Raw genomic sequence first — 10730 nt, 5'->3', positions numbered from 1 at the left:
GTTTTCTTTTTTCAGACTTTTTCCCCCATTTATTTATACTTGGTAATTTTGGCAGTAGCGCACTTCCTGCCCTTGGGTGGCTACACTCACTCTTCCACTGTATGTATGGAAAGAGCCATGGTTGCTACACAGGCTGGACTTAAGCCTAATTGACACTTGAGCATTGACCTCTTTTGTACAGACCTTTTTCACACATTGTCAGGTTTTCATTGTTTTTTAAGACAATGAAAAGTTACTTCTAGTTACTAGGAGTAGGAGACAGTTGGAAGGTGTGAAATCATGCAAAAACCCGTGTTTTATTATGAAATAAGAAATAATGCACCTAACACTGCGACATGTGATCTCATGCGATGTGGGATCGCGTGTGGCATTGCACGTACTCCTACATGGCAGATATGTCAATGAGGGCTTAGTGTTCTTATGACATTTGCTGAATACCGTTTGGCCCTTTGAAGAATGTACAGGAATGTGAAATGCATTGCAATGATTACTCAGCTTGTATCAAAAATAAAAGTGAATTAAATGTAACTAATCAGCGATGTCTTTTACAGGCCAATAAAAGCCACACACACTGTATATTATTGCTGCATAGCTTTCAGAGTTCCTGGATACTGTAATAAAATGTGCAATTTAAACACAGACATTTTGCTCTATATCAGGTTATATTTGCTGTCCTGGGTGAGTTATGTACCTCCTGTATTATAATGCATATTATAAATTCTTTATAGGGTTATTTTAGCTTAAAGTGTATCTAAACCCTAGCAACAACATTTTCTTATTTGCCGCCTTTTGGTCTGTTAAATATACCACTGAAAACATCATATATGTTTGATAAAAAATACCTGTATATCCTATAAGAAATCCTGCGAGCTTCTAACTGTGGTGAGCTGACAACTCTGCACTGAAATCTCAAACAATGTTATTAACCCTGCCCAGTTCTCTCTGTGGACTATGGAACACCTCCGCCTTGCCCAATTCTCTCTATGGACTATGAAACACCTCCGCCTTGCCCAGTTCTCTCTGTGGACTATGGAACACCTCCGCCTTGCCCAATTCTCTCTATGGACTATGAAACACCTCCGCCTTGCCCAGTTCTCTCTGTGGATTATGGAACACCTCCGCCTTGCCCAGTTCTCTCTGTGGAACACCTCTGCCCTGCCGTTCTCACTATGGAACACCTCCGCCCTGCCCAGTTCTCTCTATGGACTATGGAATACCTCCGCTTTGCCCAGTTCTCTCTATGGACTATGGAATACCTCCGCCCTGCCCAGTTCTCTCTGTGGACTATGGAACACCTCTGCCCTGCCCAGTTCTTTCTGTGGACTATGGAACACCTCCGCCCTGCCCAGTTCTCTCTGTAAACTATGGAACTCCTCTGCCCTGCCCAGTTCTCTCTATGCACTACGGAACACCTCCGCCCTGCCCAGTTCTCTCTGTGGACTGTGGAATACCTCTGCCCCGCCCAGTTCTCTCTGTGGACTATGGAACACCTCTGGAGCAGCTCTGCATGGCAACCAATCAGCTTCTATGTTCAGTTTGTTCAGTTAAAATTTGAAAATGAAAGAGAGAAGCTGATTGGTTGCCATTCACAGGTGCTCCAGATTTTGTCTGCTCCAGTTTTGATACATTCCCTTCATTGTCTATATGGAGTTCCAGCTTCATTGGCGCTTGTTCTGGATCAGGGAATCAGTGAATCAAGGATGAGGGTGACAGTTCTGGAGCCCAGTACAAGGAAGGAGCAAGTGATACAAAAGGTAATAATTGTGGGGATGAATTGTTTGAGAAATGAATAGTCAGTGGTTAGATTGAGGTGGGATAGGCTTCCCTGAAGAGATGAGTTTTCAGAGATCACCCAAAGGTGGACAGAGTAGGAGATATATTAGCGGGACAGCCTGGGTAGGGAGTTCCAGAGGATGGGAGAGACTCTAGAGAAGTCCTGGGGGTGAGCATGATTAGAGCAGACCAGGGAGCTGGGAAGCAGGAGGTCTTGGGAGGAGCGGAGGGGACGGTTAGGGTGATACTTTGAGACGAGTTTGGATATATAGCCGGGGGCAGAGTTGTGGATTGTTTTATTTTATCTTTTGGGTGACCGGAAGCAAGCGGTCGGTTAGCAGAGAGGGGGGTTGCAGACAACGAATGGTTGGTTAGGTGGACGAGTCTGGCGGCAGCATTCATGATAGACTTAAGGGGGTATAGCCTGTGTAGAGGTAGGCCAATGAGGCAATAGTCAAAACGGGAGATAACAAGTGAGAGGATGAGCAGCTTTGTGGTTCCATTGGTGAGGAAGGGGCGTATTTTGGAGATGTTACGAAGGTGAAGGCGGCAGGACAGTGATTGGATGTGGGGCTGAAAGGTGAGGTCAGAGTCCAGAATTACACCGTTCTGCATGAAATATGAATTCATATTTCATGTTCATATTTCCGAACTCATGTCAACGCGCTACCATTTGCTGAGCTGCATCGGGGAAAATTCTGCAGGTCCAATTTTAAGTCTGTTGTGGTGTGTTGGCAGTCCTATTCAAATAAATGGACCGCACTGGTCTGAATGGGCTCTAAAGGAAACCCGTACTAAGAGAAGAGAGACGGTCATTTACAACCTCTCCTTCTGAAATTGCTTGCTACCTACCTGTCATGGCAGACCACTGACACATTTATGACTATACGCAAGCCATAGAACCTTCCAAGAGGAAAGAAGCACACATTTTAGCACCAGGCCTGGGCAAACTCCCAACCATTTCATAAAGCCAAGGTCGGAAAATTAATATTTACCAAACAAAAGAGATATCCTTATGTGTTTACACAGCAGCAGTCTAAATAAACAACTAAAAGCACAACAACCAAAAGTACCCGCACCTAAATAAACAAGAGACTTCATCAATGAAAAAACAACGTTGTTCATAGCTGCAAAACTGAGTGTTCTAAAAATACAACAAATTTCCCTCTACGGACATCACTGCCACAACTTTGCTTTTATAATAGTTTTTCAAAGTCTAGAGTGAGTTACAGTGTAAACACTGACAACAAATCAGGAATTGTAACAACTGAACCAAAACTAAGGCCCCGTTCACACCGGGGCGGTTCGGTCGAGCGGATCTGCTGACATGAACGATCCCATACATTGCTATGGGGACCGTTCATGTAACCGTGCATGTCCGCGAGATGCGAATCGCCTCCCGCCGAATTTCTTCATGACCCCTTTTTTCCACGCTGATCAGTGCGGTTTCCATACTGCTTTCAATGGAACTGCACTGTTCAGCGCTGAACAGCAATTAGAAACTCCAAAACAGCGCTGATCCGCAACCGCCCTGGTGTGAATAGGGCCTTAAGTGACACTAAACCCAGGAGTTAAACCTTAAAAATGCATTTAAGTCCCTTAAAGGAGAACTATGAGGTTAGTGTTTTTCACTCACCTCATAGTTCTAGCCGACCTGTGACAATGAGACTGTCACAGGTCGGCTCAGTAGATTGGGAAGTGAGCGAACACATAACGGCGTTCGCTCACTTCTCGATCCTGTCACGGCCCTCTGCCGTGACAGGGGAGGGCCTGGATATACCGCTCCAATCCTTCAGCGCTGAGTGGCGGAATGGACGGGGGAGGGTACAGCTTGCTCTGCCTCTAGATAGGCAGAGCCAGCTGTCACTCACGCAGCTGGGCGGATCCAGACATAATTGTCGGGATCCGCTTCAGCTGCGGCGTCTCAGTATACCGCGAGCAGCTAGGACACGCTAGTTTGTGTCCTTCCGTTACCCTAAGGAGAACTATGGGGAAAAGCACTAACCCAATAGTTCTCCTTTAACTGTTAACAAAAATATATCTTATTTGTGTATCACTCGGCTTTAGATTCTTAACTCATCTCTGAATTGGTGCTGACACTGTCCTTCCTTCTGGAGGGTGGCTACTTTTGTTCTCCATGGTCCCTGTGTGTGTTGTAAAGTAGCCACCGCTCCAAGCTCACTCCCGTGATGGACTACGGTCTTAATACAAATTAGTAAACTAATAATGAGATTGTAGTCCATCACAGGAATGATCTTGGAGCGGTGGCTACTTTACAACACACACAGGGACCATGGGACATGTGTCCTGGGATGATGTGATCTTGCACAATTGCACACAGTGATTGCTATGTGGCACCATTGATTTGAAATGGAATGACCTAAATCAAGGCACAGGATGCCAATACCCCTGGAAATGGTATATCAAAAAGTTAGGAAAGTTGGGGTTTTTTGGGCAGCCGACTGACAACTTACAAACCAAACATTTTTTAGAAAAAATATTTTATTTGATTAAAAGGTAAGTAGAATTGATAAAATTGACAACATGATTCCCCTGTAAGCTCACTCCACATTAGTTAAGTTCATTCATATAAAGATGACATTCAGAAACTTATGCAATGGAACATGATTGAAAAACATGATAATTGAAAAATTCATGGACACATGACATGATTGGTATAAAGAAAGGTGGTGGAGGAGCTTGGTTTTCTCAACGTTTCGCACTAGATAGCGCTTCTTCAGGAGATGGAGAGGGAAGTTGTCTATACAATTTAAGAAAGATATATAGAAGATATAAACATCATTGAACTTATAACACATCCACTTGAACTTGTCTAGTGGTATGGTACACAGGTGGATATATGTATTTAAATATATCACCTACCCTTGGAGTCTGTGTGCGTCCCAGTCGTTCCACCCGGCTCAGACGGTGAGAGAGTAAAAGCATAAGGCAGGGGGGGAGGAAGAACAGGAGAGAGGGAGAAAGGAAAAATGGATGCTCTAGACCCCAGTGGAGGCAGACCCAATCAAGAGATGGCGGGGGTACCTTGTTAGAGAAGCAAATCAAAAGTTAGAGGATACCATTTGGGGCCTCAAAGGAAATCATAAAACTGAATCTGAGTATCAGTGGGAACAAACCACTGTACCCTGTCGTCCTTGCTGGACATAATACTTGAAATAAGTACATACCACTGCTCGCAAAAGACGCTGGGGGCTCGCGAGCCCCCAGCGTCAGTGTACAGCCTGAGAGGGCTGTATTAGCTGCTGGGGGCGCGATATCGAGATAGAGAGGAACGGCTACCTCACGACGCTGACCGACAACTTTTTGTATCCACCTCCAATCTTTTGCGAGCAGTGGTATGTACTTATTTCAAGTATTATGTCCAGCAAGGACGACAGGGTACAGTGGTTTGTTCCCACTGATACTCAGATTCAGTTTTATGATTTCCTTTGAGGCCCCAAATGGTATCCACTTTTGATTTGCTTCTCTAACAAGGTACCCCCGCCATCTCTTGATTGGGTCTGCCTCCACTGGGGTCTAGGGCCTCCATTTTTCCTTTCTCCCTCTCTCCTGTTCTTCCTCCCCCCCTGCCTTATGCTTTTACTCTCTCACCGTCTGAGCCGGGTGGAACGACTGGGACGCACACAGACTCCAAGGGTAGGTGATATATTTACATACATATATCCACCTGTGTACCATACCACTAGACAAGTTCAAGTAGCTGTGTTATAAGTTCAATGATGTTTATATCTTCTATATATCTTTCTTAAATTGTATAGACAACTTCCCTCTCCATCTCCTGAAGAAGCGCTATTTAGTGCGAAACGTTGAGAAAATCAAGCTCCTCCATCACCTTTCTTTATGCCAATCATGTCATGTGTCCATGAATTTTTCAATTATCATGTTTTTCAATCATGTTTTCCATTGCATAAGTTTCTGAATGTCATCTTTATATGAATGAACTTATACATTTTTGTTAATAGTTAAGGTACTTGAATGTATTTTTCAGATGTAACTCCTGAGTTTAGTGTAATTTTCATTCATCCATATCCGGATCTCATTACTAAATGAGGACTAGAAGGACATGGGGAGCCATTGGTCCAAAAAACACCAGCCCCTCCAAAACAGTGGAGCTGTGAGGTACTAGTGACAGGTTGCATGTTGTGACACCTTTGTAAATACCTTCTTAGTTCTCCAGACTGACCCGTCCTTCTCCCCACTGCTTATCTTAACCTGGTTTTCTGAATGACAGCGGCATCTAAAACTATGTCCCAAGTTAATCTTTAATAGCACGAAGCCATCGCTCATGGTCTTTTTTATTGTTGCTCTACCATAATTTCTACATTCTCCCTGCAACTAAATTACCCGAATTATCGGCACTGCTCAACTGACGGCTGGAAGACAACGAGGGTGACAGTTTGACAGGCTGTGTTCCACAAGGACTGTGATGTGCTTTCTCACATTTTTGGCAATGAATGTTCCATACTAAATAGCTGGTTTAAAAAAAAATAGCAGTGGAAAAAAAAAAAAAGCTAGACGCCGGTACTGTCTTTTTAAAAGACCTGTATCTACATTTATATACTAAACAAATATTCTCATTGCCATATATAAAGAGGGGAATTTATCAAAACTGGAGCAGACAAAATCTGGAGCAGCTGTACACTTCAACCAGCTTCTCTCTTTCATTTTCAACACTTAACTGGACAAACTGAAGAGAGAAGCTGAATGGTTGCCATGCACAGAGGCTCCAGCTTTTCTCTGCTCCAGTTTTGATAAATTCCCCTCAAAGTGTTTTCATATACATAACAAATATATTAGTGATTAGTGCTTCTGCCTTGCAGTACTTGGGGTCTCCGGTTCGAATCCTGGTCAGGGCTTTATCTGCATGGAGTTTGTATGTTCTCCCTGTTCTTACGTGGGTTTCCTCCCACACTCCAAAAGACATGCTGAAAGGTTAATTGGCTCCTCTCTAAATTGGTCCTGTGTGTATGTATGTGAGATAGGGACCTTAGATTGGGCACGGATCTGATGTGAATGTGCACTTTGTAAAGTGCTGTGTAAAATTGTCGGTGCTATATAAATACCTGTAATAAATAAATACAATTTATCAAAACTGGTGCAGATGTGCATGGCAACCAATCAGCTTCTCTCTTCAGTGTGTTCAGTTATGATTTGAAAATGAAAGAGAGAAGCTGATCGGTTGCCATGCACATCTGCTCCAGATTTTGTCTGCTCCAGTTTTGATAAATTCCCCTCATTAAGTTTTATTGTCAGGTTGAAAAAAGACACAGGTCCATCAAGTTCAACCTATGATCCTCCATAACTTCTAATTTTTTTTTTGAGGGGGGGGGGTTAACTGCACTTATGTTATATGAAAACTATGCAGGATGGCGATCCACCTATGTATCCTGTTAACATGCTCGGTATGATGAGTTATTACAAGGCGCTGCTGTTAAGTATTGCAACTGACAGTGGACTGTATGTGTGACAAGGCAAAGAGCTACATGTACAAGCGTCGTGACCAATAGTAACCAATGAGCAATCGTCTCTGATTGTTCCAACTGATCCAAACCGATAACAGGCGATATCTAATTTCTGAGTGCAGCTCACTTCCACTTTGAACACCACTCATTATGCTTTTGCTGTTTGGGTTGCCCTCTTGAAGAGCCAGCAACCCCAAGTCAGCTGCCCCTTAACAATAAACGGGGCAACTTGCCTTTACTTGTGTCAATTACTGGGAGGTCCGCCGTGGTACCCTGCTTACCTGTGGATGTTGTCTCCATGGCAACCGCTGGATGCCCTGCCAGCTGAGCCTTGATGGTCCCTCTCTGGTCCAGAGAGCTCCAGGCGCCTCCTGCTGATTCTCTCTCCTCCTGTGCCTGCACAGGGCGCCTGTGAGCCGCCGCCGCCGCCACATCACCTTCCATCCATCCGCTCAGCTTCTGCGGATTAGCGGCCATGACTCCGTGTGTGGCAGTTGTGTACGGGAAGATCGGGGGGGAAGGAGGGAGGGGACCGGTCAGTGCTGCAGTGTCTCCTGGAAGATGCCACAACCACTGGAGCGTTACGCAGGTGGAAATGGCTTGTGTAGTTTCCACTAGTTCCACCCATACGTCACGGCCCCGGCCGACCAATCACAGGCCGGTGTTAGCCAGGCTTAGCTACCGCCCTGCAACCCTTCCAGCGCTGGAGCAATGCGCAAGATGCGCGCAGGTTGCTTGCTGCTCGCACAAATAGGGCTCCGAAGGGTTAAAAGCTCGCAGTCTGCAGCATTTAAACGTGTGAAATATTGCTTAATTAGCTGAGAAATCTTTTGTGTTTGTTGCATGCCAATTCATGTTAACAATAGCTGGCTAGAATGTCTCTGCGCTCATTTTTCTGCCTTCATAATCTCATGCTGGCTTCAGTGAACTAACATTATCATCGCTATAGTTTAGGCTTTATTTTTGTTGGCAGCAATAATCAGATCTGGGGCCTCTCTGTACTTGCATAGACAAACACAACGTTTCAAACGGTAAAGGCTTTCTGCGGAAGCCCTATGCTTCCCTATGTTGTGATGAAGTGCAGAGAAGTCCCATGACCAGGATAATGTTTCTGAGGATGATGCGTGGACCCTGGATGCTGCCATGAGTATGGATGGTTGCTCCCTAGCTTAAAATATTAAAGAGACACTAACAGGGTTGTTCATTAATGGGTGAAGAGTTTGGAGAAGGCAGAAGAAGTGAACAATCTAGGACAACATGGTTGAACTAGAAAGATAATTTTTCCAAATCGGCTATTTTGTCTTAGCTTGTTCTCTTCTCCTGCCCTCTCCAAACTCTTCACCCTTTAGTGAATAACCCTGTAAATCTTAAAAATCCATTCAAGTACCCTATTAAAGCAGACCTTTACACTCAAACATCAAATTCTACCAATGCATCCCTCTATTTATGATGATTAATAATAACATACATAGACATGTACGGTGTAAAATGCTGGGATTTTGAAATACACTTGCAGAGCATTCAATTCCCGGCTTTGAAAGGGCAAAATGACTTCAGTTTGTCAAAGCAATGCACACTGGGATTGCCTTGTCATCAGCAGAGGATTGCTGGGAAATCTCATCTGAAATCTCAGGGAACGGCATTTTCCTCCCCTGAGATGATGTGCATGGTCACATGTCCTAGTCACATGTCTAGTCACATGTGCTAGAAATCCAGGAAGTAATATGAGAGCTAGTAATCTGCCCTTAGTAAACATGGCTGCTGTCAGAAGACTGGGGAAGAAAAGAGAAGTAAGGAATGCAAAAAAATACAAAGCCGGCAATTGTCTAGAAGCATGTGTGTGTAGATTGTCATTGCTAAACATTTCTAAAGGTGTGTTTGTTGTTTTTTTAAAGATATGGGTAAAGGCAGTTGACAATTTTGGGAGTGCCTGATGCAGGTATTCCGCACCGTGTGTGGCTGCACTATTCTCTTTTACAAGGAACCTTTTGAGAATGCTTTATATGTGAAAACTGGTAGTCAATTACTCGTAGGAACTTGCTTCAGATTATAATAAAATGGCCAAGCTATGAGAAGACAAGCAAACCAGAGAGTGGATAGAACAGTATACAGAGCCAGAGGCTTGATGGAAGGTAGTTGATCATCTAGCACACTGTGTACACTGTGCCAACAGATAAGACAGAAGTGTGGTTGAGGGCATAGCTAATGATACTACAAGGGCTAACCAGAGAGAGCAAATGTAGACGGGAATCAAAGCAAGGTCAGGGAAGGTAAAAGAGGTCTTGTTAGCTTAGGACAAGGGAGGTCATCTTCAAAGGGCAATTGTAGAAAGAGCACACAGTCACCCCATGAACATAAAAAACTCTACAATGGGCAGCTTGAAAGAAGAACATATTGATCTTTAAAGCAAATTTCCACCTTTCTAAAACAATAATCAATTTACACTTCTTCATAAAAGAAAAAAAATGTATGTTTGTTCTTTTTTGCATAGGAGCCACGAAACCATTGCAACAGCGATCAGTGGATTGTGGGTGCAATGCTCTGGCTCCTGCGGACTCTTCCTCCCATCCATGTTTGGTACCAACATTCAGTAACATGGATGGGAGGAAGTGCCAATGGATTACAAGTGTGGTGACATTACCGCACTTGTAGTACATGGAGAACAAGGGATGCACAGATACCGGTTTTTCGGTATTGAGTACGAGTACCGATATTTTTTTGTAGCGGAAGTCCATTAATGAAGCCAACTTCTAGAAACAGGATGTCTTGCTGCACTCCTTACCGAAACAACCCCAAAACTGGGTGGGTGCTTGTAGTGACCACGGAAGGCACCGTGTAAATCACAGAAAAGAGGAATAATGTCACCAGCGCACCGTTTTTGTAAATCAATCATCCATTTTAATGGCACATTGCCATCCAATACAAGCGCTTTCGGGGCCGCAGGGGGTCCCCTTCATCAGGCTCAGAATGACTGTCAACCTACTGAGTGGTTTTTCCTGTGATGGCAAAGTAGGTCTGATGCAGCCCCAGTTGCACTTTAATTGTGTAGCATGGATGACCATTCTGAGACTGCCAGTGACCTTCTTTGTGTTTGTTTGCTTGCAACAGCTCATGTTTATATCCATTAGCATCAAAGGCAAAGTAGGTCAATTGCAGCCCCTTTTATGACAAAGGAACTGTATGGTGTGGATGACCATGACCATTTGACGCACTTTACGTTTCTTCAGACTCAACAGGTCCTACTGAGCCGTGTTTGCGGTGAGGGCATAGTAGGTCAAATGCAGCCCCTGCTCCGCTTTGCATTCACTCTCATGCAATTGAGAAGTGTTTATAGACAAACCTTGTCAACACCTGTCCTAAGTCAGTCTTTACTGAATGAAAACTATCACTTATTGGTTCCAGTGTTCCCACTCACGCGCCAACTCAGCTCTTTCCAGAGTAGCGTATAAATCGCTCTTTTTCGGCCTGTTTATC

General features: G+C 44.2%; 1 protein-coding gene across 2 annotated transcripts in view; it reads right to left on the bottom strand.

Annotated features, from left to right (window-relative positions):
- Nucleotides 1-7733, bottom strand: part of RTN1 (reticulon 1) — a 138227-nt gene extending 130494 nt beyond the window's left edge. The window contains exon 1 of one of the 2 annotated variants that reach the window (XM_018562640.1): nt 7538-7733. In XM_018562640.1, coding sequence (XP_018418142.1) covers nt 7538-7733 — 196 coding nt within the window. The remainder of the gene's footprint in view (nt 1-7537) is intronic. The other variant, XM_018562649.1, reaches the window with a different exon arrangement.
- Between the last annotated feature and the right edge of the window lie 2997 nt (nt 7734-10730).

Source organism: Nanorana parkeri, unplaced genomic scaffold, assembly GCF_000935625.1.
Source record: "Nanorana parkeri isolate BGI_ZX_2015 unplaced genomic scaffold, ASM93562v1 scaffold20, whole genome shotgun sequence".
Lineage (NCBI taxonomy): Eukaryota > Metazoa > Chordata > Amphibia > Anura > Dicroglossidae > Nanorana > Nanorana parkeri.
This window is presented reverse-complemented; position numbering and strand designations above follow the sequence as displayed.